The sequence below is a fragment of the Cetorhinus maximus genome, chromosome 1 (assembly GCF_964194155.1).
Source record: "Cetorhinus maximus chromosome 1, sCetMax3.hap1.1, whole genome shotgun sequence".
Classification (NCBI taxonomy): Eukaryota; Metazoa; Chordata; class Chondrichthyes; order Lamniformes; family Cetorhinidae; genus Cetorhinus; species Cetorhinus maximus.
In genome coordinates, this window is record NC_135879.1 from 146,557,801 (window position 1) to 146,584,953 (window position 27,153).

Consider the following 27,153-nt stretch of genomic DNA (forward strand, 5'->3'; position numbering starts at 1 on the left):
CCTTCCCACTCCAAGTTCCTCTCTAGCCCTGAGGCAATGCCCTTAACCCTGACACTGGGCAGGCAACACAGCCTTTGGGATTCAAGCTCACAGTTGCAGAGAACAGTATCTATCTCCCCAACTATACTGTCCCTACCACTACTATGTTCCTATTTCCTTCCCCCATGGTCATCCATGGTCAGTTCGCTCATCCTCACTGCTGTCCCCGCTCTCATCTACACAGCTTGCAAGAACCTCATAACTGTTGGACAATTCCAGGGGATGAGGCTCCTCAAATGTTGCCCCCAGGGTCCCCAAACCTGCTTCACCTCCAGTCACACCCTCCTGTCCCTGATCACAGACCAAATTTGAATGACCTAATCTGAGGGGTGTGACCGCCTCCTGGAGCAAAGTGTCCAGGTAACTTTCCCCCTCCCTGATGTGGCGCAATGTCTGCAGCTCAGACTCTAGCTTCTTAACTTGGGTCCGAAGTTCCTCAAGCTGCAAACACTTGGTGCAGATGTGTTCACTCTGGATCACATTGGTGTCCAGCAGTTCCCACGTGCTGCAGCAACAACATATCACCCGTCCTGCCATTGCTATAATATTTTATTCAATTTATTAATTAATTACGCTAGTATCCCTACTCTTTACACTTTATTATAATAATTTTTTTACACACCAGTATCGATCTTTTACTTAACAAGCTATCTTTAAGAGAAAAAAAGACTAGAATCTAAACACAAGCTAAAGACCTTACTTTTACTTTAAAGACTAGAAATACTCACCAATCCTACTCACCAATCAGTTGCTCTCCGCACTCTTTTCCATCTCGCGCTCTTTAATGGTCTCACACTCTTCTCTCACTCTCTCACTGTTAAAGGCCCCGCTCCTCTGCACTCGCTCCCTATAAATGACCACCCTGTTTCTCTCACACTCTCTCCCTGTAAATAACCATGCTGTTTCTCTCACACTCTCTCCTTGTAAATAGCCATGCTGTTTCTCTCACACTCTCTCACTGTAAATGACCACACTGTTTCTCTCACACTGTCTCACTGTAAATGACCACACTGTTTCTCTCACACTGTCTCACTGTAAATGACCCCGCTTCTCTCACACTCTCTTGATGTAAATGGCCCCGCTGGGGAGGATATATTAGAGGCATTGGTAGACTGGGAGACAATGTAGGTTGATAGAAGGCAGACTTAATGCAGGAAAGGATATGCAGCAGCGTTTTGGATTAAATAAAGTTTATTGATGGTCAAGAATGAGCAGCCTAGCCCAGGACAGCATTGGGATAGAATCTGGAGAAAGATGTGAACCAGCATATCATCAGCAGATGGACTGAGGTAGGGATGGAGCCAGATAATATTAATGGAGATGGAAGAAGGCAGCCTTTGTGATGGAGAGGGTGTGGGATTGGAAGCTCAGCTAAGGGTCAAGTTGGATTCTGTTGTTGTGATGGTTCTGCCCAAATGGTCTTGGGAGGGGTAGTGTCAAAGAAATGGAAATTGTGACAGGGCCAAAGACAATGGTTTCTGTCTTTACAATGCTTAATTGCAGGAAATGGCGGTTTATGAATGAAATGGCCAGTGCTCAATGGGCAATGAATCCCATTATTTTTCCCTCACCACTCTCTGGGTTCACAATGTCTGATCCTCCTCAACCACCCTACAGCCCCAATGATGTCTCATTCACCTCCTCATGATGTCTGACTGTCTTTTCCCACCCAGTGATGTTGAATGCACCTCACATCCACTCGATGGTTGCTTTCCATCTGACAGATAGGCAGCCTGTCAATCTGGTTGGTTATCGGGCATGAAATCTTTTGACTCTTCTTCAGAGCTCAAAACGTTAACTCTGTTTCTCTCTCCTCAGATGCTGCCAGACCTGCTGAGCTTTTCCAGCATTTTTAGTTTTTATTTCAGATTTCCAGCATCCGCAGTATTTTGCTTTCATCAAGGGAATCTTTTGATTTTGGCCATTAATTTCAGCAGGATCTGCAGAAACCCATGCTTCTGGATTTCCTGTCTGAAAATTTCCATCTCTCACCCTGCTCTTTTCCAGGTTCCAAGTTATTATCATGGAGTCATTCAGCCCATTGAATCAATGCCGACTCTCCGTGAAGCAATCCAGTTAGTTCCATTCCTTTGCACTATCCCAGCAGTCCGCCAAGTTTATTTCCTTCAAGTGCCCATCTAATTTCCTTTTTTAGTGAAATTGATTGAGGGATACATATTGGCCAGGATCCTTGGGAGAATTCCCTTGGGAGTCATTTTCAGCATAGAAAGAAGCTATTCAGCCCATCAACCAGTCAATCCCATTCTCCACTCTATCCCCGTAGCCCAGTTTATTGTATCCATCCAAATTCGTTTTGAAGTCATTAAATATCTCTGCTACCACCACCCTCATGGGCAGTGAGTTCCAGGTCATTACCAGTCACTGTTTTAAAAATTCCTTCCTCACATTCCCCCTGCATCTCTTGCCCAAAACCTTAAATCTGTGTCCCTTGGTCCTTGTACTATCAGCCAATGGGAACAGTTTTTCCTTTCTACCTTTTCCAAACCCGTCATAATATTGTATACCTCAATCCAATCTCCTCTCAATATTGTACACCTCAATCAAATCTCCTCTCAATCTCTAAGAAAAAGGCAAAATACTGCAGATGCTGGAAATCTAGAACAAAAACAAAAATACCTGGAAAAACTCAGCAGGCCTGACAGCATCTGCGGAGAGGGATACAGTTGACGTTTCGAGTCTGTATGACCCTTCATCAGAACTAAGACATATAGATATCAATCTCATTTACTCTAAGGGGAACAACCCCAGCTTCTCCAACCTAATCTGTAGCTAAAATCCCTCATACCTGGAACCGTTCTCATCAATCTCCTCTGCACCCTCTCATGAACTCCCACATCCTCCCTAAAGTCTGTGACCAGAACTAGACACAATACTCTAGTTGTGGCCCATGACGGTTTAGCAGAGATTCGCTGCTTTTATACTCAATGCTTCTATTTTATGAAGCCCAAGATCCTATATGCTTTGCTAACCACTCCCTCAATACGTCCTGCCACCTCCAATGATCTATGCACATGCACCTCCAGGTCCCCATGACCTGGCAGAGTTTTTAGAACTGTGCCATTAAGTCTACGTTGCCTCTTCCTATTCCTTCTGCCAAAATGCATTGTCTTACACTCCTCTGTATTAAATTCCATCTGTCACTTGTCTACCACTTGTCATTCATTGGACATTTGAGGCATGACATACTGGTTTAATGTGTAATGTACTAAATAGAAAACTTTTAATTACATTGATATTGCAAACCCAGCAAAAGGTCTCAGTGTTCGTCTCATATATTCTTTCATTGACTGCTTTCCTTTCATCTTATGCTTCATTATGTTCCTCCTGAGCATAATCTGTCTTTTCACCCAAGCATTTGTCTGCTTCATTCTAGTATATTTGGGTGAAATCCTCACTTTCACAAATAGTTGCTTCTGTCATGTTGTCATTGTTACCTACAAACTACAAGTCTTTGGCTTAGTGGTAGCATTTCCACCTTCAACAGCACCTCCCAAACCTTGACATACCATCTTGAAGGGCAAGGCCAGCAGGTGCATGCAAACTCTCGCACTGCAAGTTCCACTGCAAGCTCCACAACATCCTGATTTGGAATTATATTGCCGTTCCTTCACTGTCGCTGGGTCAAAATCCTGGAACCTCCCTCCTAACACCACTATAGGTGTACCTATAACACATGGCCCCCAGCGGTTCAAGAAGGCGGCTCACCACCAGCTTCTCAAGAGCAATTAGGGATAGGCAATAAATGCTGGCATTCTCAGCAACACATGCAGCCTAAGAACAAATTTTAAAAAGTCACAAGGTACAGGACTTGACCCCCACTCCAGACAGCAGTAAACGTAGATCAGAGATCTGGCTCCAAATTTTGGGTTGACACCTAGCAAAATACTCACATAAGGTGGGTACTGCACCAGCTCTACACCGTATTGCTTGTGGCAGCCCATAAAAACCTCCTGCCATATAGAATGAACTGTCATATTTGTTAGTATAAAGATGGTTACAGTCATGGAAGGAGTGCCATAGTGCAGCCTATCAGATTCAAATTCTTCCACTACTTACACTGTTCCACCAAGAAAGAGTATTAAGGTATGGACACAACTAGAACTACCTACAAACTCCCACCTGCTATAGGGCAGCAATGATCTGAACTCAACAAATTAAAATGATCCATTTCAGTAATACCAGCAGCCAGTGTGTCAGCTTTAAGTGCCACTGGGCCTGAACTTTTTTGTCAAATTTTCATTTTTCCAGTGTCTATTTTAAGTGCAGTAGTTTGCTTACACTGCAATTTTTGACTGAACCTTCACAGAGTCAATGTTAAAACTTTGTTACTTCTAATGAAAGGTCATGGACCTAAAATGTCCATTGTTTTTCTTTCCAAGATGTTGTTTGAGCACTAAGTGTTTTCAACATTTGCTGCTTTTATTTCAGATTTCCAACATCTGCAGTATGTTGCTTTTGTTTTTACTTTGCCTTGTATTCTTTCTTCTCCTAGACATTACACTTCACTATTATTACTAAGGTTCCCTTAACTGCAGCAATGTCATAGCAGTGCCAAACTTACTGGAAATATTTTTCATTACTTACCCTATGCTTCAAATCCCATGTTATGGTGCCAAATCTAATTGATTACTGTGAAAATTTTAACATTAGGGCTGGTGATCATAGAAAGTAAATCCATGGCCTAAATAGTTCAAGCAAATTAGTCCATAACTTTGGTAACTGCAAATGGCCTTCCATTGCGGCTTTCACAATGGTTGTGCCATCAGGTAATCACAATCCCAGAAGCAGCCTCTGAATTTGCTATATGATCAATTTAAAACAGGAAGCTTCATTATAATCCAATAAGTGAAACAGAAGAGTTGCAGCACCTCCCAGTGTCAGATGACCCATTGAACCATAAAATTTACAGCACAGAAGGAGATCATTGATCACGTCTGTGCCATCTCTTTGCTGGAGCAATCCAAATGCAAGAAAGACTTGTATTTGCATAGTGCCTCTCATGGCCTCAGGACATCCCAAAGTACTTTACAAGTACTTTTGAAGCACAGTCACTGTTCTATTATAGGAAACACAGCAGCCAATTTGCACATGCAAGCTCCCACAAGCAGCAATGCGATAATGATCAGTTTTTGTGATGTTGATCGAGGGATTGGACAAGACAATGGGGGATAACTCCCCCATTCTTCTTTGAAATAGTGCAATGGGGTCTTCTATATGCATGTGACAGAGCAGTCAGGGCCTCAGCTTAATGTCCCACCTAAAAGACAGCACCTCCAACAATGCAGTATTCCCTCTCTGCACTAGATTTCTTTCCCTTTCCAGTGGATGTGTCCAAAACAAGTTCTAGTGAAGCCGCAATATTCACACCATAAAAGGCACAATGCAGTGATGTGGTCGTCCAGAACAGAGCTCCCTAACAGAATCTCAGTCTACACATCAATCCCAAAATAACAAAACTTTTTGATCCACTGAGGCAACTTGTGTTTTTTGAATCGTACTGAGAAAAATTCAGAAAGCACCCATAACTCAGGTTTACTGGATTATATGAGGTATATAGTGCTTAGTTATACTTGGAGTTCATTTTTAAGTAAAGCTCAAAGGCCCATCACATCGTTCAATCACAGGCATCAAATATTAATCACTTATTAAACATTTGTGCCCTCTGAATATTAAGTTTACACAAAGATTGAAAGAACTTGCTAAGAATTGCAAAACTTTCATATTCATCTCAGTCATAGTGTTTGAAATGTGAACCTCAATAGGTTTATAGTTCATTAGCAATTAGAATTCTGTCAATGTCACGTTGTGCTATTACCATTGCAGTCTCATGTGTGCTTCGTAAATGAGGAAGGACAGAAAGCAGGCACTTCAGTTTTGCAGAATCTCTCTCCTACAATAAAGTGAAAGATGGACAGGTGTATCAGCTCAAACTCAAAATGTTGAAGGTACATTTGTAACCTGTAACAGAAGGCACAGCTACATTAAATAAGCACACTTTCACTAAACAATATTTGGTCTGCAATTAGCACTAGAATTAGCATGATGGGGTGGCGGTGGTGGTAATGTCACTGGACTAGTAATCCAGAGGCCCAGGCTAATGCTCTGAGGACACAAGTTCAAATCCCACCAAGGCAGCTGGTAGAATTTAAATGCAATTAATGATTATAGAATTAAAAGCTAGTCTAATGATGACCATGTAACAATTGTAGATTGTTGTAAAAATCCATCTGGTTCATTGATGCCCCTTTTGGGAAGGAAATCTGCCATCCTTACCTGGCCTGGCCTACATGTAACTCCAGGCCCACAGCAATGCAATTAACTCTTAACTGCCATCTTGCTAGTGCAAGCAACCGTATCAAACCACTACAAAGCCTAAAAGCAATGAAAGCAGATGGACCAACTGGCATGGAACTCACCAGAAATGATAATGGTGCAACCAGCCCTGTCGACCCTGCAAAGTTCCCCTTAATAACATCTGGGGACTTGTGCCAAAATTGGGAGAGCTGTCCCATAGACTAGTCAAGCTACAACCTGACATAGTCATACTCAGGGAATCATACCTTACAGACAATGTCCCAGACAACACCATCACCATCCCTGGGAATGTCCTGTCCCACCCTCAAGACAGACCCAACAGACGTAGTGCTACAGTGGTATACAATCGGAGGGAGTTGCCTTGGGAATCCTCAACATTGATGCCGGGCTCCATGAAGCCTCATGGTCAAACATGGTCAAGGGAAACCCCCTGCTGGTTACCACCCACCGTCCCCCCTCAACTGATGTATCAGTACTTTTCCATGTTGAATACCATTTGGAAGCACTAAGGGTGGCAAAGGCACAGAATGTACTCAAGAGTGGCTCAGTAGCACCACTACTGACCGGGCTGGCCGAGACCTAAAGGACATAGCTGCGAGACGGGGTCGGCAGCACTGATGAGGAGACCAACAAGAGGGAAAAACACACTTGACCTCATCCTCACTAATCTACCTGTCACAGATGCATCTGCCCATGACAATAGTGGTAAGAGTGACTACCACACAGTCCTTGTGGAGATGAAGTCTCACCTTCACATTGAGGATACCCTGCATCATATTGTGTGGTGCTACAAACATGCTAAATGGGTTAAATTTCAAACAGATCTAGCAATTCAAAACTGAGCACCCAAAAGGCACTGTGGACCATTGGCAGCAGCAGAATTGTATACAACCAAATTTTGGAATCTCATGGCCGGGCGTATCCCCCACTCTACTATTACCATCAAGCCGGGGGACCAACCCTGGCTCAATGAAGAGTGCAGGAGGGCATGCCAGGAGCAGCACCAGGCATACCTAAAAATGAGGTGTCAACCTGGTGAAGCTACAACACAGGACTACTTCCATGCTAAACAGCGGAAGAAGCATACGCTAAACAGGGCTACGTGATCCCACAACCAACAGGTCAGATCTAAGCTCTGCAGTCCTGCCACACCTAGTTGTGAATGGTAGTGGACAGTTAAACAACTCACTGGAGGAGATGTCTCCACAAATATTCCCATCCTCAATCACAGGGGAGCCCAACACATCTCTGCAAAAGGCAACGCTGAAGCATTTGCAGCCATCTTCAGCCAGAAGTGCCGAGTGGGTGATCCATCTCGGCCTTCTCCAAAGGTCCCTTACATCAAGGCAGCATTCGACCAAGGAGCCATTGTGAAATTGGAGTCAATGGGAATCAGGGGGAAATCTCTCCACTGGTTGGAGTCATATGAGCACAAAGGAAGATGGTTGTTGTGGTTATGGTTATTGGTGGTCACTCATCTCAGTCCCGGGACATTGCTGCAGTCGTTCCTCAGGTTCGTGTCCTCGGCCCAACCATCTTCAGTTGCTTTATCAATGACCTTCCTTCCATCATAACGTCAGAAGTGGGAATGTTCACTGATAATTGCACAATGTTCAGCACCATTCATGATTCTTCAGATACTGAAGCAGTCTGTGATCATATATAACAAGCCTGGACAATATTCAGGCTTGGACTGATAAGTGGCAAGTAACATTCACACCACTTAAGTATCAGGCAATGACGATCTCTAACAAGAGAGAATCTAACCATCTTGCCTAGACATTCAATGGCATTACCATCACTAAATCCCCACTATCAACATCCTGGGGTTACCATCAAGCCAGGAGACCAATACTGACCAGAAACTGAACTGGATCAACCATATAAATACTGCGAATACAATAGCAGGTCAGAGGCTGGGAATTCTGTGGAGATGAACTCTTAACCTCCACTTGCCTGGGTGAGTGCTGCTCCAACAACACTCAAAGAGCTCAACACCATCCAAGACAAAGTAGCTCATTTTGATTGGCACCCCACCCACCACAATAAACCTTGACTCCCACCACCACGGATGCACAATGGCAAAGTATGTACCATCTACAAGATGCATTGCAGCAACTCACCAAGGCTCCTTCAACAGCACCTTCCAAACCTATGGCCTCGACCACCAAGAAGGACAACGGCAGCAGATGCATGGGAAGACCACCACCTGGAAGTTTCCCTCCAAGTCACACACTATCCTGACTTGGAAATATATTGCCGTTCCTTCACTGTTGCTGGGTCAAAATCCTGGAACTCCCTTCCTAACAGCACTGTGGGTGCACCTACATAGGTACACCACATGGACTGCAGCGGTTCAAGAATGCAGCTCACCACCACCTTCTCAAGGGCAACTAGGGGTGGACAATAAATGCTGGGCTGGCCAGTGATGCTCACATCCTGTTAAAGAACAAATAAAAAAAAACCAAAACCTATTTTTGTACCTACAGAAGGGCCCCGTGTTAGTTATTGAGACACAACCCTTGTTTTTATTTCTGTACACATGCAAATGCCTCTGCAGCTCTGGGCATGTTGGTGACTGTTTTTCCCAACTGATCAGATTTTTTCCCATTACCTGATTATTTTAGGATTTTTGTTTTAGAAAATTATCCATTGGAAATGAATGTTCCATTCTGAAGAAGATTCATATTTGACTTGAAATATTAACTCCGTTTCTCTCTCCACAGATGCTGACAGACCGGCTGAGTTTTTCCAACACTTTCTGTTTTTATTTCAGATCTCCAGTATCTGCAATATTTTGCTTTTATTTCAGCCCATCCTTGTCCAGGGACAGGGACCACTCTCATTGGAAATGCTTGCCTTTCTGAACTTGCAGTCACAGGAGCAGGCTCAGAAGATGTTATGTCTAGGAGGGCCTGGTGTAGGAGGTCACCAAATGGGAGCAGTGGGCCTCTCATCTGGAGGATCAGGGCAGGATTATAGCCTAGAGACCCAAAGAATTGTTTGTTTTTTATTTTAAGTTAACAGCTCAGAGGCATATGATAGATGTCAGGTTGATAATACTAAAGAGGACCAGACTGAATATAGGCAGGTCAGGGGGAAAATGAAGAAGAAAATAAAAGAGGCAAAGAGTAAGTATGAGAAGACCATGAGAGCTAACATGAAAGAGAATCCAAAAGTCTTCTATAGGCATACAAATACTAAAAGAGTAGTAAGAAGAGGACTGGGGCCAAGTAGGGACTAAAAATGGAACAGATGCATGCAGGTTGAGGCATTAAATGTACAGTTTGCATCTGTCTTTACCAGAGATAAAAATACTATCAAATTCATAGTAAAGAGGAAGGAGGTAAGATACTGGATAGTTGGCAATTGATAAAGAGGAGGTATTAGAAAGATGTCTGTACTTAAATTTGATAAGTGACCAGGGCCAGATGGAATGCATCTGAGGATGCTCAGGGAAGTAATGATGGAAATTGCAGAGGCACTGACCATAAACTTCTAATCCTCTTTGGAGAATAATTACAAATGGCACCTTGTTGAAAAAAAGAGTGTAAGGATAAACCCCTCAATTACATGTCAATCAATTTAAATTTGATGGTGGGAAATATTTTACGAACGATAAGCTGGGACAAAATTACAATCACTTGGAAAACACGTGGTTAATTAAGGAAAACCGTAATGGATTTGTTAAAGGCAACCTGCTTGATTGAATTTTTTGATGAGGTAGGGAAGGCTGATGAGAGTCACCACCATATTTGATGTGGTGTACATGGACTTCCAAAAGGCATTTGATTAAGAGTCATATAATGGGTTTGTTAGCAAAGTTGAAGCCCATGGAACAAAAGTGAAAGTGGCACCATGGATACGAAATTGGCTGAATGACAGGAAACAGAACATGGTGGTGAATGTTTGTTTCTCAGACTGGAGGATGGTATACAGTGGGGTTCCCCAGAGGCTGACACTGGGACCACTATTTTTCTTTAGATATGTTATATTGTATATATATCCCCATCCTCAATGACGGAGGAGCCCAGCACATCAGCGCAAAATATAAGGCTGAAGCATTTGTTACAATCTTCAGCCAGAAGCGCCGAGTGGATCATCCATCTCAGCCTCCTCCAGAGGTCCCCAGCATCAAAGATGCCAGTCTTTCAGCCAATTCAATTCATTCCACATGATATCAAGAAACGGCTGAAGGCACTGAATAGTGCAAAGGCTATGGGCCCTGACAATATTCCAGCAATAGTACTGAAGACATGTGCTTCAGAACTTGCTGCGCCCCTAGCCAAGGTGTTCCAGTACAGCTACAACACTGGTACCACCTGAACAGTCTACTCTCGATCATCGCAAAAATAATGGAAGGGCTCATCAATAGTGCTATCAAGTGGCACTTGCTTAGCAATAACCTGCTCACTGATGCCCAGTTTGGGTTTTGCCAAGGCCACTCAGCTCCTGACCTCATTACAGCCTTGGTTCAAACATGGACAAAAGGGCTGATTTCCTGAGGTGAGGTGAAAGTGACTGCCCTTGACATCAAGGCCACATTTGATCGAGTGTGACATCAAGGAGCCCCAGCAAAACTGGCATCAATGGGAATAAGGGCAAAACTCTCCATTGGTTGGAGTCATACCGAGCACAAAGGAAGATGGTTGTGGTTGTTGGAGGTCAGTCATCTCAGCTCCAAGACATCACCACAGGAGTTCCTCAGGGTAGCATCCTCGGCACAACCATCTTCAGCTGCTTCATCAATGATCTTCCTTCCATCATAAGGTCAGAAGTGGGGATGTTCGCTGATAATTGCACAACGTTCAGTACCATTCACGACTCCTCAGATACTAAAGCAGCCCATGTCCAAATGCAGCAAGACCTGGACAATATCCAGGCTTGGGATGACAAGTGGCAAGTAACATTCGTGCCACACAAGTGCCAGGCAATGACCATCTCCAACAAGAGAGAATCTAACCATTGCCCCTTGATGTTCAATGATTTTACCATCACTGAATTCCCCACTATCAACATCCTGGGGATTACCATTGACCAGAAACTGAACTGGACTAGCCATATAACTACTGTGGCCACAAGAGCAGGTCAGAAGCTAGGAATCCTGCGGTGAGTAACTCACCTCTTGACCTCCCCAAAGCCTATCCACCAACTATAAGGCACAAGTCAGGAGTGTGATAGAATACTCCCCACTTCCCTGGATGAGTGCAGCTCCCACAATACTCAAAAGGATTGATACTGACCAGAACAAAGCAGCCCGCTTGATTAGCACCACATCCACTAACATTCACTCCCTCCACCACCAATGCACAGTGGCAGCAGTGTATACCATCTACAAGATGCACTGCAGGAATTCACCAAGGCTCCTTAGATAGCACCTTCCATACCCACAACCACTGCCATCTAGAAGGACAAGGGCAGCAGACAGATGGGAACACCATCACCGAGAAGTTCCCCTCCAAGTCACTTACCATCCTGACTTGGAAATATATCGCCGTTCCTTCACTGTTGCTGGGTCAAAATCCTGGAACTCCCTTCCTAACAGCACTGTGGGTGTACCTATACCACATGGACTGCAGCAGTTCAAGAAGGCAACTCACCACCACCTTCTCAAGGACAACTAGGGATGGGCAATAAATGCTGGCCTAACCAGAAAGGCTAACATCCAATGAATGAATAATAAAAATAAAATTACCTAAATGGGTGTGTACAAGGCACAATTTCAAAACTTGGAAACTGAGGAGGCTAGTGATAGACTTCAAGAAGACATAGATAGGCTGGTGGAATGTGCAGACAAGTGACAGGTAAAATTTAATGCAGAGAAATGTGAAGTGATTCATTTTGGAAGGAAGAACAGGAAGAGGCAATATAAAATACAGGGTATAATTCTCAAGTGGATGCAAGAACAGAAAGACCAGGGTCTACATGTCCACAAATTGGGTTCTTAGTATACTAACATAACAACTACACTATCATACCTGGTGATTTACTAGCCAGCAGCCAACAAAGTCCAGCTCACCAGCCTGTGAAGATAAAGGCATCCAGAATATACCTGCTTGGCATTCAGGCAAGTTTCCAATGCAGTGGCAGGCTTCCATCTCATAAGATGATAGTTGCACTAAGGTGGTCAACTCTATGTTAAGCATCACCCGATGTGGCTCAGGGGCCCCACTCTGGAATATCACTCTCTGCCGCATTTGCTGCATAGCAAGACAGTGGACTGAGGAGGGGCAGGATTCACTGGCCTCTGTTTTCTCTGGGCCTTCTCCCTGACCAGCTGAGCTTTTCATTTCTGCTCACCTCTTCCAAAGCCCTTCAAAACAGTCAGCCTCCAGAGGTCACAGCCGTCAGCGACTGCCTCCCAATAGTCAGTGTCAATGTCTGGCATCTTCATATCCTACTTGCATGTGTTCTTGTAGCGGAAATTTGAACGTCCATGAGATCATGACCCAGTAACCAGCTCACCGTACGGAAGGTCTTAGGTATGCAGCCATCATTTATCCAATTAACAAGGTCTAGCCAGCCCATACGTTGTTGGCTTAGCGATGATGGAGTTAGCACACTCTGAGTTGGTGATCTTGTCCTGACAAGAGATGCCGAGGATACATCTGAGACAGCGAAGATGGAAAGTGTTTAACCTTTTCTCCTGCCTAGCATAGGTTGTCCAGGTCTCACCACTGCCGAGGAGTGCACTGATGATGCAGGCCTGGTAGACTTGCAGTTTGGTGTTCTCAGTCAGGTTGTTGTTGTTCTACACTCTCTTACCCAGCTTGGATATAACAGCTGCAGCTTTTGCGATGCATGTGTTGATTTCAGCATCAAGTGACAATTGCTGGTGATTTTGGAGCCTAAATTTGTGAAGCTATCAACAACCTTCACAGCCACATTATCCATGCTGATGGATGGCAGTATGGCAACATCCTGGACCATGACATTTGTCTTCCTCATGCTGAAGTTCAAACCAAACTCTTTACAAGTGTGAGAGAGTCTTTCCATTTGTCACTGAAGATGTTCCTCAGTATGGAATGCTGGTGCGGCATTGTCAGCTTAAAGCAATGTCTGATGAGGACTTAATGCACCTTTGTCTTGGATCTTAGGTTGAACAACTTTCCATCAGTTCCAGTATGTAATAGATACTCTCTGTAGATGGCTTGAAGGCATATGACAGCAGCAAGGAGAAGAATAAGCCAAATAGTGTTGACGCAAAATGCAAGCTTTTTGAGCCCACTATGGATCTCAACGGGTTCCAATGTTACCCAGTCATAGCTGACCTTACTCATCATATTGTCATGGTAAAGGAGAGCACATGAAGCAGCTTTGGCAGACAGCCAACTTTGTCCAGCAGCTTAAAGAGACCACCTCTGTTCACATGGTCAAATGCCTTTGGTGAGATCCACATAAAGTTGATCTTCTGGCTCTCTAGTTGAGTACAGCATTGGAGCATAGATACTCATGAGGTTAACTGGTTTGAGTTGATGAGTAGATGGAGAGGACACATTCTGAAGCATTTGTGGGAGGTGGGGCAGTTCTATCATCAAGAGCACTGAAGCCCACACCTCGCTCACGTGTTTCCTCTGAACTCTTCCCCTGCAAGATGAATACATAATGTTTTCCTTTCAGTGATCTGCTCTCGACAAGCCTGGTCTCCTGTAGGGAAGCAATGTCAATGTTCAGCCTATCAAGATCCACGTTGATCACAGCGGTCTTACATGCCTTATCGGCCAGCTGCAAGTCATCTATCAATCACATAGACATGGTCCTGATGTTCTAGCTTGCCAATCCAAGAGTTGGCATCTTCCTTCTTTTGCTTTGTTTGTTCACCGGTGCAATAGATTCAGTCCACTTGTTGAGCATACACTCTAAGTTCCAAGCACCCACTGAAGCAGATAGACCATGGTGGGTCAGCATCTTACTAGCCCGGCACTGCCCAACCTGAAGTGGGCAGTGGCTGACCAGTGGGACACAATGGTCCCTCTCTCCATCAGAAACAGTCTGTAACACCTGTTCTTTACGCCAATTGAGTTAGGCTTATCACCAGTAACTGCTGTTTCCCATTTGTGTTAGCACTCTGCAACAAAACCCGAATGTTCTCAGGCACAAGTCTGAGCAAAGTTTAAGGAGACCCAGGGCTGCAAAAATATCAGGGTCCCCCTCTTGACCTCCCCGATTGAGTACTAAGGAATACAAGGCATTACGTTTAGCACCAGCTTGGTTGCAGAGGAAGTTGATGGAAAGATGACATCTTTAGACATCAGTCTGCCTTTAGGATCCACTCCAGAATTTCTCGCCAGGGTTTACTCCCTGAGAACTTCAACTCTCCTGCAGTAATCATAAGGCAGTGGAGCTATCCGTCCATAGCTGGAAGTTTGATGAGTGCTGGAGCATGTCCACATTCATTCCCGTGGGCCTGCACGCTGCATGTATGGGGACCAAACCTCCTCCGAGTTCCTCTGAAGCTTTATCCTGGGGCCACAAGGGATCCAGTTTCTGTGCATTGCCACAAGGAGACACAGCTGAGGACCTGCCAATGCAGAGGCTGTCTACTGAAAATAGAAGCAAGCTAGCACACAGAAGCAGAAAGCATGCTAACTCTCTTCACCCTCACACCAGACGCATCACATCAACCTGCCGGACACACAAATTTCCAATGAGGATTGTCCTTAAGGTTTAATGAGGCAAAGGTTGGGGTGATAATGGTGGTGCAACCAGCGCAGCAGCCCAAATATTCCTTGTGGGTTCCAGAGGAGCGCCACTGCTCCACATGACCCCACAAAAATAGGTTTTGAATTTGCAGGGCGTCCGCTGGGTGTCCACCAGGTTTTACTGTGACAGGTGTTCCACTGAGTAGATAGTTAAAATTGTATTGCCATCCTAATGGTGTTACAGTGCAAGTATTTATATTTGTTCATGAACATCCTGATTGAGTTAGGCATCCTAGAACACAGAGGCATTAAAATTGGATTTTACCTCTTGTTTCCTGGTTTCTGGTTACCTGGTTTCCACTGAGCTGAGAGGGTTAAAATTCTGCCTAGCAAGTCTCAGCCTGTACCATGTAATCTGTACTTAAACATCGTATTGAAGAGCAGGTTAAACAAATGATACCACTAACATTTTTGTTCTTTGTAAAGTTGTGAATGTTGAACAACAGTTCCTTGTTGAGATCTAATTGTCTTGTCAGGTGATATGCCACCCATCGTATCACCTTGGCTTTTTGAACGTACCTGAAAAACAAAAAAATAATTCAGTAGAGTGAGTATAAGTGAAGTATTTTAAAATTTTTGTACAAAATTGAGTTTGAAGTTCTTGTTGCAGCAGGTTACAGTTATAGCTACAGTGTTAGGTCCATTGCTAATCTTTGAATAACTCCATTGTTGTAATATCAATGTTTACTATAGTGCCACTGTACATAGGCCTGAATTTCACACTCCCCACCACGGGCAGGTTTTTAGGCATGGGGCGGAGTGTGAAATTGAAGGAACGGGATTCCCTCTGGGTTCCCGCCTGCCCCGGCCTCACAGTGATTCTACGCTGGGGCAAGCAAGGCCTCAGACGGGACAGCCGCCTTTGCCCCAATTGAGGCCTTTTAGTGGCTGTTTGACAGTGGGCACCCACCCCTTTAAGGTCCAGTGGCTGCTGGACCTCCCTTCAACTCCCACTCCCTGACCTCTCCCCCGACACCTCAATCGCCCCCTTTGCGCTCCCCCCAAGCCTTCCCTACATTCCCCGCCCTGGGACCCCTTAAACCTACCTTCACCTCTGGTCCCGGGACTTAGAACCATAGAAAAGTTACAGCACAGAAGGAGATCATTCGGCCCATCTTGTCCATGCCAGCCCAAGGACACCCAGGTGCCCTTTCTAATCCTGCCTTCCTGCGCCTGGCCCATAGCCCTGCAGCTTACAGCACTTAAGGTATAGATCCAGGTACTTTTTAAAAGAGTTTAGAGTTTCTGCCTCTACCACCAACTTGGACAGCAAATTCCAGACACCCACTACCCTCTGCGTAAGAAAGTTCTTCCTCATGTCCCCCCTACACCTTCTGCCACTTATCTTGAATCTATATCCCCTGGTTCTAGAATTCTCCACCAAGGGAAACAATTTTATCTTGTCCACCATATCTATTCCCCTCATAATTTTGTACACCTCAACCAAGTCACCTCTCAGCCTTCTTTGTTCTAAGGAAAATATCCCCAACCTATCCAATCTCTCCTCTTGGCTACACTTTTCTAACCCTGGCAACATTCTTGTAAACCTCCTCTGCACTCTCTCCAGAGCTAATACATCCTTCCCGTAATGTGGTGACCAGAACTGCACACAATACTCCAGCTGTGGCCTCATCAGTGTTTTATACAATTCCAACATTATATCCTTACTTTTATATTCTATACCTCTGCCAACGAGGGAAAGCATTCCATATGTCTTCTTTACACCCTTGTCTACTTGAACTGCTGCCTTCAGGGACCTGTGTACTTGTACGCCAAGATCTCTCAATTCAGCTACCCCTCTTAGTATATTCCCATTTATTGTGTAATCCCTGTAACTGTTTGACCTCCCTAAATGTACGACCTCACACTTCTCTATTTTAAAATCCATCTGCCACTTTACCGCCCACTCCACCAGCCCATCTATATCATTTTGGAGATTATGGCTATCCTCTACACTATCCACTACTCGGCCAATCTTTAAGTCGTCTGCAAATTTCCGAATCGTGTCCCCCCGCCGTTCACGTCCAAATCATTAATATATAACACAAACGGCAAGGGTCCCAACACCGAGCCCTGTGGAACACCATTTGAGACAACTTTCTATTTGCAAGGGCATCCATCGACCATTACCCTTTGTTTCCTGTTACAAAGCCAACCTTTCATCCAGTTTGCCACATTACCCTGAACTTTCAACTAGGTTCAGGCATCTTGCTGAAGTTCCTTTTCAGTCCCAATGCAGCTCTTGTTGATGCAGGGGCTGGAGAGCTGCTGGCCAATCAGATTGACCGGTAGCTCTCTAACATGGGGCTTCCTTCTGAGTGAGGGGCGGAAGTCCCACCTGCAGTCATTTGATGCTCATTCAAGCGTGAAATGGCTGCAGGGCACTCTTGGAAGGGAAACCCCACCATCCAAAAAATTTAGGCCATAAGCTCAAAACAAACACAATGGTGAGGACCTTAATTGCCAAGGGAAGGTGAGTTTGGTTATGTGCAGGGACTTAAATCCCCTGAAAGTGACATTGGGTCACAATTATCATGCACACTTCCGTGTTTCATTGGGGCAGGTTTGCGAATGAGCGGGGATCCCAACCTACCAGTAGAACTGTCAAGTTAGTAATTGTAATATGTAACTAGGTCATTGACTGCTGTTTTAACGGACCATTCTGGGTTTACACCAACTCCTGAGCTGTCAGTAACCCACCGATATCAACCAGGCGAGTACGCAGCAAGAAGAGCTTCTTCAGTGAAACTGACAGGTTGGGAAGCCTTTGTAGGTGAAACTGAATAGCTGTTCACGGCACTTCTTCTGAGTGTATGCCTTCACTGCTTAACAGGTGATTTCCAGCTGTTCTGTCTTGCACTTCACTCATCTATCGTGTCCAGTTTTCGTCTCCTTACCTAAGAAAGGATATACTTGCCACAGGGGGAGTGCAGCGACTGATTCCTGGGATGGCAGGATTGTCACATGAAGAGAGATTGGGCCGACTAGGCCTGTATTCACTGGAGTTTAGAAGAATGAGCAGGGATCTCATCTGATGGTTCTCAAAATTCCCACATTTTTCATATCATCAACAAGGATATGACTTTTGGACTTTTACCTGAAACCAGACAACGAGAGGAGACAGAATACGCATTCTTCCCTTTAAAACAATCAACACAAAACTAAAGCCCATCAAAATCTTGCATAAATAATCGCTACTAACTATGGGGGCAGGAAGACCACATTCAATGCAATTATGCGAACCCATCAATACTCCACACATACAATGGCTTTCAGTTCAGGACTAGTTACGGGGGCAGAAAGACAATGATGAACATCATGCGAGCCCATTAAAAACAATGAGACAACAATCACCTTGGGAATCTCACCAAAATCAAACAAAGAACTAACCTTGATTTGGATTGAGATAAGAAATTCGAAAAAAAAACAGTATAACTGGGCCAGGAGATCTGAAGTGAGCAGTTTTTGGGCAGTGAGCAGTTTTGAAAGCTGACACAGAGCAGTGAGCAGTTGGAAATGGTTGAAGCCGAGTTTAAGCAGGGAGCTGAGCCAAGCGGAGGAAGGAGATTTGGAAGTTTTCAGGCCCGCAGGCAACATCACGGCGTGGGGGCGGGGTGGCAGACTCAACCGAAGACAACAAGGCCGCAACCACAGCCCTCCTCGAAGATCAACCACCCACAACCGCACCCTCCACCCAACTGAAGAAGCTTTGCAGATTCCACATACCAGGACCATGTGGGGACGGCAGGCCCCAGAGGACACAAAGAGCGTACTCCAAAACTGCAACCGGCTTACCTGGCTGGATTTCGAACTGTCAAGGAACCCTGGTTGGTGAGCATGATCCCTGACCTCTCCTAGTTCAATTTAGTTAGGTTTTGGGGGTGGGACAAGAGTAAGGGGATTAGTAGCGTGATTTTCCTTTATTATGCCATGTGTTCCCCATTCTTAACTAGGTATACTTTGCAGGTCTGTATAATCTCAGTGTAATCCTAATGTTATAAGTTCATTTGTGACTTCAATAAACACAGCCCTTTTTTTGCACCAAAACCAGTTGTCTGCTGCATTTTGTCACAACCCTCAAATAAGTTCAAGGTCTAGAACCCAGGGAGTGGGAGCGATTCAAACCGCTCAGAAGTCAGAGGTGAAGCTGACACACACACCACCACCCCCTACAATCGAAACATATAAAATTGTGATAGGGCTGGACAGACTGGGTGCAGGGATGATGTTTCCTCTGGCTGGGGGTCTAGAAAAGGGGTCACAGTCTCAGGATACAGGGTAGGCCATTTTTAAAAAATTATTCATTCATGGGATGCGGGCTTCTCTGGCTAGGCCAGCATTTATTGCCCATCCCTAATTGCTCTCGAGAAGGTGGTAGTGAGCTGCCTTCTTGAACCACTACAGTCCATGTGGTGTAGGTACACCCACAGTGCTGTTAAGGAAGAAGTTCAGGATTTTGACCCAGCAACAGTGAAGGAATGGCGATATATTTCCAAGTCAGGATGGTGAGTGGCTTGGAGGGGAACTTCCAGGTGGTGGTGTTCCCATGTGTCTGCTGCCCTTGTCTTCTAGATGGTAGTGGTCATGGGTTTGGATGGTGCTGTCTCAGGAACCTTGGTGAATTCCTGCAATGCATCTTGTAGATTGTACACACTGCTGCTACTGTGTGTTGGTGGCAGAGGGAGTGAATGTTTGTGGATGGGGTGCCAATCAAGCAGGCTGCTTTGTCCTGGATGGTATCGGGCTTCTTCAGTGCTGTTGAAGCTGCACTCATCCAGGCAAGTGAAGCATTCTCCATCACACTCCTGATTTGTGCCTTGTAGATGGTGGTTAGGCTTTGGAGAATCAGGAGGCGAGTTACTCACGGCAAGAATCCTAGCATCTGAACTGCTCTTGTAGCCACAGCATTTATATGGCTAGTCCAGTTCAGTTTCTAGTCAATGGTCACCCCCAGGATGTTGATAGTGGGGGATTCAGTGATGGTAATGCCATTGAACACCAAGGGGCGATGGTTAGATTTTCTCTTGTTGGAGAAGGTCATTGCCTCACACTTGTGTGGCGCGAATATTACTTGCCACTTGTCAGCCCAAGTCTGGATGTTGTTCAGGTCTTGCTGCATTTGGACATGGACTGCTCCAGTATCTGAGGAGTTGCAAATTGTGCTGAACATTGTGCAATCATCAGCAAATATCCCCCCTTCTGACCTTATGATGGAAGGAAGGTCATTGATGAAGCAGCTGTAGATTGTTGGGCCTAGGACATTACCTTGACAAACTCCAGCAGTGATGTCCTGGAGCTGAGATGACCAACCTTCAACAAACACAACCATCTTCCTTTGTACTAGGTATGACTCCAACCAGCAGAGTGTTTTCCCCCTGATTCCCATTTACTCCAATTTTACTAGGGCTCCTTGATGCCACACTCGGTCAAGTGCGGCCTTGATGTCAAGAGCAGTCACTCTCACCTCACCTCTGGAGCTCAGCTCCTTTGTCCATGTTTGAACCAAGGCTGTAATGAGGCCAGGAGCTGAGTGGCCCTGGCCGAACACAAGCTGAGCGTCGGTGAGCAGGTTATTGCTAAGCAAGTGCCACTAGATAGCACTATTGATGAGTACTTTGGTCACTTTACTGATGATGGAGAGTTTTACTGATGGGGTGGTAATTGGCTGGGTTGGATTTGTCCTGCTTTTTGTGTATAGGACATACCTGGGCAATTTTCCACATAGCCAGGTAGATGCCAGTGTTGTAGCTGTACTGGAACAGCTTGGCTAGGGGCGTGGCAAGTTCTGGAGCACAAGCCTTCAGTACTCTTGCCAAAATATTGTCAGGGCCCACAGCCTTTGCAATATCCAGTGCCTTCAGCCATTTCTTGGTATCACGTGGAGTGAATTGAATTGACTGAAGACAGGCATCTGTGATGCTGGGGACCTCTGGCATTTCTGGCTGAAGATTTTAGCAAGTGCTTCAGCCTTATCTTTCGCACTGATGTGCTGGGCTCCCTCATCATTTAGGACTGAGATGAGGAGAAATTTCTTTGCTCAGAGGGTGGTGAACCTATGGAATTCTCCATTACAGAGGGCTATGGATGCCAAATCACTGAATATATTTAAGAAGAAAATAGATTTCTAGACTCTTAAGGTGTCAAGAGTTATGGGGAGAGAGCAGGAGTATGGCATTAAGATAGAGAATCAGCCATGATCATATTGAAAGGCGGAGCAGGCTCAAAGGGCCAAATGGCCTACTCCGGCTCCTATTTTCCATGCTTCTATATTGCTATCTTGAGCTGCACTTCCCTGACACCAGCATTCGATGTGGCACGGGAGCAATTCATGCAACTCCATCGTACACCTCTGATAAGGAACGAAAGGAACAGTAACACCAACATCACCAGCAGCAGCACGAAAATCAGTGGCACCAGCTGCCTTCTCCTCACTCACATGCCGCTCCACAGGGCAGAGAAGATGGGGCACAGTGATTCTGCTCCAAGGAGGTAGGACCCTCCCCTCCCCTCCCCCACCCACCCCCAACACATGGTCTACAGGCAGAGGATCAGCTCTCTTGACATGTTTGAGCACCAGAGTCTCAAAAGTTTTTAGCTTTCAAGGCAGATTGTTGCTGATATCTTCAGCCTCTGGAACAGAGGCCTCCTTCCCAGTGGACTAGGTGGGCATGTATTTACAGCAGTCATCACTGGAGTGCCACCCTCATCCCCCAATATTTGTGAAGGGTAACTGTGAGACATGAATGTTAGGGAGCAAAAGGATGAGGGTAAGTTTTGGCTGTCCAGATGGGGAGAGAGGAATGAGTAGGACTGCAAGGGGTGTTGACCTTACGAATGCTGTACAGGAGAACACTGGGAAAGGCAGAATTTGGGATTAGCACCGCCTTGGCCTCCTGTGCCCTGGATCCTCTTGGTGCACTATCTCCAGGTTGGAGTGACTAGAAATCCTTTTTTTGACAGTTTTGGTCTGTCATCCTGCCTGTGCTCTGATTGGTTGGGAAGTCCAGAAGCGGGATGCTGTTAAAATGTTCAGGATACAGAGCCTGCTGCAGATTCCAATGGGTTCCCAACCCACAGAAAGTCCCACCAATTCAGCTGACATGATTGATTCAAAATTCTCCCCAATAGGTCAACATACAGAAATAGGAATTTCCCTGAACCTTCTGATCGTTGAAGTGTTAAAATAATATTTGAAGTGTATATTAACATTTTTGTCTTGTTCAGCAGCTTGGATATTTACAAGTTATCCGGTCAGCAGCACATGTGGATTATTTAGCGGTATGACCAGGACATATCTCCAAGGCTTGTAATACTAATGGTGCCAGCATACGTTAACACTTCGGAGAAATTAATGGCTGCATAGCAAACAATCACTGATCACACCAAAAATTAGCATTCGTTAAACAGAAGATTGCATTTCGTCAGATATGATCAGAGATTATTTTCAGTGAAAAAAGGTCAAACTGTTCATGATTAAGAATTGTATCCAATTTCACAAAACATTCCATAAGTTGGCAAAGTATTTTACAATGACTGACCGGAATTTCTGCAACTTATCTCACAATATCTCACTGTAACTTCAGCAGAAGGTTGGTGTAAACCCAACAAAAATAGTTAAATCAGTCGTTTACGCTGTTTCTGGAGGATTTCCACTAATCATACGCCAAAGTTATGACAGAAATTGTATCCCTCAATCTTTAAAAATACATCATGAGGAAATCTTTTCACTGACTGATGTGTGTTAGCAACACTATACATAGGAATCCTGGAATTATACAGCACAGAAGGAGCCCATCATACCTGTGCCAGCTCTTTGAAAATGCTACACCATCCCCAGCTAAATTGGATAACTCTGACAAAGGGCTGGCACAGTCATGTTGGAATGAATTACCTACTTCTGTGTTGTCGGAGTCTTTCTAAAAGACAGCAGCTCAGACAATGCAGCAACTCCCTCAGTAATGCACTTGAAAGTCAGCCTGAATGATGTGCTCAAGTCGCTGGAGAGGGACTGCAGCCCACAACTTTCTGACTTGGAAACAAGAACAAACCCACTAAGCCACTGCTAAGACTAATAAAAAGACCTATTCTGATTACCATTTCTAATGGATTACTAATACATTATTTTTAAAATGATGCTCCATAACTAGGCGTTCTCCTAGCCAAGCTCTTCCAGTTACAACACTGGCATCTACCCGGCAATGTGGAAAATTGCCCAGGTATGTCCTGTCCATGATAAAAAATGCCAGAGAAATCCAACCTGGCCAATCACCGTCCCATCAGTCTACTCTCAATGGTCAGTGAAGTGATGGAAGAGGTTGTCAACAGTGCTATCAAGCGGCACTTACTCAGCAAAAATATGCTCACTAATGCTCAGTTTGGGGTCCACCAGGGCCACTCAAGTCTTGACGTTATTACAGCCTTAGTCCAATCATGGACAAACAAGCTGAACTCCAGAGGTGAGGTGAGAGTGACTGCCCTTGACTTCAAGGCAGCATTTGACTGAATGTGGCATCAAGGAACCGTGGCAAAACTGGAGTCAATGGGAATCAGGAGGGAAACTTTACATTGGCTGGAGTCATACCTAGCACAAAGGAAGATGGTTGTGGTTGTTGGAGGTCTCAGCCCCGGGACATCGCTGTAGGAGTTCCTCAGGGTAATGTCCTAGGCCCAGCCATCATCTGTTTCATCAATTACCTTCCCTTCATCATAAGGTCATAAGTGGGGATGTTCGCTGATGATTGCACAATGTTCAGCACCATTCATGACTCCTCAGATACTGCAGCAGTCCATGTGAAAATGCAGCAAGACCTGGACAACATTCAGGCTTGGACTGATAAGTGGCAAGTAACATGCAATGACCATCTTCAACATGAAAGAATCAACCATCTCCCCTCGGCATTCAATGGCATTACCATCACTGAATCCCGAACAATCAACATCCTGGGGATTATCATTCACCAGAAGCTAAACTGGACCATCCATATAAATACAGTGGCTATAAGAGCATATCAGAGGCTATAAGAGCATATCAGAGGCTGAGAATCCTGCAGAAAGTAACTCACGTCTTGATTCCCCAAAGCCTGATTCCACCATCTACAAGGCTCAAGTTAGGAGAGTGATGGAACACTCTTCATTTGCCCGGATGAGTGCAACTCCAACAACACACAAGAAGCTTGACACCACCCAGGGCAAAGCAGCCCGCTTGATTGGCACCCCACCCACAACCTTAAACATTCATTCCCTCCACCACCGATGCAAAGTGACAGCAGTGTGTACCATCTACAAGATGCACTGTAGCAACTCACCAAGGCTCCTTTGACAGCTCCTTCCAAACCCGCAAACTCTACCACATTGAAGGACAAGGGCAGCAAATGCTTGGGAACCCCACCACCTGCAAATTCCCCTTCAAGCCACTCACCATCCTAACTTGGAAATATATCGCCATTCCTGCGGCTGGGTCAAAATCCTAAGCCAACCCCCTAACAGAACTGTGGGTGTACCTGCACCACATGGACTGCAGCAGTTCAAGAAGATGGCTCACCAACATCTTCCAAAGAGCAATTAGGGATGGGTATTAAAAATAATAGTCTAGCCAGCGATGCCTACATCCTGTGACAGAATCAAAAAAACAAGTTCACTGGAAATGTGTAAAAGCAATTAAACAGCTTGACAGAATGTGCACAGGCAAAGTTAGGTCCTCTGGTTTTAGTTGAAGTAAATGGTGAAGAACTGTCAATTTTAACATTGATCTATACAGCTTCTGTTCTTTTTATATCAAGTTTGTGCCTCCAATTTGTTAATTTTATAATTGTGTTTAATTGTACACAGGTACTGGGCATTAATTGTGGATTCATTTGTGCCCCTAGTCAGAGGCATTGACTTAAACTGTGGTTGGTGGGTTAGAAGGTGCTTGCTTGTAATCTGTAACCATATAAATGAATGCTTATGAAAATGCGTAAAGATTGGCTTCAGTTGTATCCTTCACAAACTTGTTTTCTGGAATATAACGCTTAATAATTTGCACTTCTGACTGAAGAAATGCCAAGCCAGTATACAGATTGCTGCAAATAGTCGTGTTTTTAATCCTATCGGTTGTGCACATATGCAAGCACCTTTACAAAGGAGGTTCAACTTCTGGGTTTTAAGTTCCATTTATGGGAACTATCATACAAACATATTAATTAGGAGTAGGAGTAGGCCACTCGGCCCTTTGAACCTGCTCCGCCATTCAATAGGTTCATGGCCGATCTGATTATAACCTCAACTCCACATTCGCGCCTACCCCCAATAACCTTTCACCCCTTGCTTATCAAAAATCTACCTCTGCCTTAAAAATATTCAAAGACTCTGCTTCCACCACCATTAAGGAAGAGAGTTCCAAAGCCTCACAACACCCTGAGAGGAAAAATTTCTCCTCATCTCTGTCCTAATTGAGCGACCCCTTATTTTTAAACAGTGGCCCCAATACTAGATTCTCCCACAAGAGGAAACATCCTCTCCACATCGACCCTGTCAAGGATCCTCAGGATCTTCTATGTTTCAAACAAGTCTCCTCGTACTCTTCTAAACTCCAACGGATATAAGCCTAGCCTGTCCAACCTTTCTTCTAAGACACCCCACCCAATCAGGCATTAGTTTAGTAAACAAAAACAAAAATTGCTGGAAAAACTCAGCAGGTCTGGCAGCATCTGTGGAGAGAAAGACAGAGTTAACGTTTCAAGTACGTATGACTCTTCCTCAGAAGCAGAAGTGTCATTAGTTTAGTAAACATTCTTTGAAGTGCTTCCAATGCATTTACATCGTTCCAAAAATAAGGAGACCAATACTGTACATAGTATTCCAGATGTGGTCTCACCAATGCCCTGTACAACTGAAACATAACCTCCCTACTTTTGTATTCAATTCCCCTCACAATAAGTGATAACATTCTATTAGCTTTCCTAATTACCTGCTGTACCTGCCTACTAACCTTCTGTGATTCATGCACTAGGACACCCAGATCCCTCTGAATCTCAGAGCTCTGCAATCTTTCACCATTTAGATAATATGCTTCTTTTTTATTTTTCCTGCCAAAATGGACAATTTCACACTTTCCCACATTATATTCCATTTGTCAGGTCTTTGCCCACTCACTTAACCTATCTATATCCCTTTGTAGCCTCCATGTGTCCTCTTCACATCTTACTATCCTACCTATCTTTATGTCATCAGCAAATTTAGCAACCAGGCCTTCAGTCCCTTCATTCAAATCATTTATATAAATCGTAAAGAGTTGAGATCCCTGTGGCACACCACTTGTTACATCTTACCAACCAGAAAATGACTCATTTATGCCTACCTTCTGTTTCCTGTTAGCTAGCCAATCTTCTATTGATGTCAATATGTTACCCCCTATACCATGAGCTTTTATTTTTCTAATAACCTTTGATGTGGCACCTTATTAAATGCCTGCTGGAAATTTAAATACAGTATATCCACTGGTTCCCCTTTATTCACAACATATGTTACTTCTTCAAATAAATTGGTTAAACATGATCACCCTTTCACAAAATCACGTCTGCTTGGTTACCTTGAATTTTTCCAAGCGCCCTGCCATAACATTTTTAATAATAGCTTCTAATATTTTCCCTATGGCAAATGTTAAGCTAACTGGCCTGTAGTTTCCTGATTTCTGTCTCCCTCCTTTTTGAATAAAGGAGTTACATTAACTATTTTCCAAACTAATGGAACCTTCTCTGAATCTAGGGAATTTTAGAAAATTAAAACCAATGCATCAACTATCTCACTAGCCACTTCTTTTAAGACCCTAGGATGAAGTACATCAGGATCTAGAGACTTGTCAGCCCACAGCTCCAACAATTTACTCAGTACCGCCTCTCTGGTGATTGTAATTTTCCTGATCTCCTCCCTCCCTTCCATTTCCTGATTTACAGCTATTTCTGGGATGTTACTTGTGTCCTCTATAGTGAAGACCAATGCAAAATACCTGTTCAATTCATCTGCCTTCTTATTTTCCATTATTAATTCCCCAGACTCACTTTCTACAGGGCCACCGCTCACTTTGTTAACTCTTCGT

The 27,153-nt window shown here is 44.5% G+C and overlaps 1 protein-coding gene across 1 annotated transcript in view; it reads right to left on the minus strand.

The window, feature by feature from the left end:
- Nucleotides 1-27,153, minus strand: part of LOC144697813 (uncharacterized) — a 55,087-nt gene that overhangs the window by 11,653 nt on the left and 16,281 nt on the right. Inside the window, exons 3-4 of the mRNA XM_078570067.1 lie at nt 15,485-15,596; nt 5,876-5,950 (exon numbers count right to left, since the gene is read on the minus strand). Coding sequence (XP_078426193.1) covers nt 5,876-5,950; nt 15,485-15,596 — 187 coding nt within the window. The remainder of the gene's footprint in view (nt 1-5,875; nt 5,951-15,484; nt 15,597-27,153) is intronic.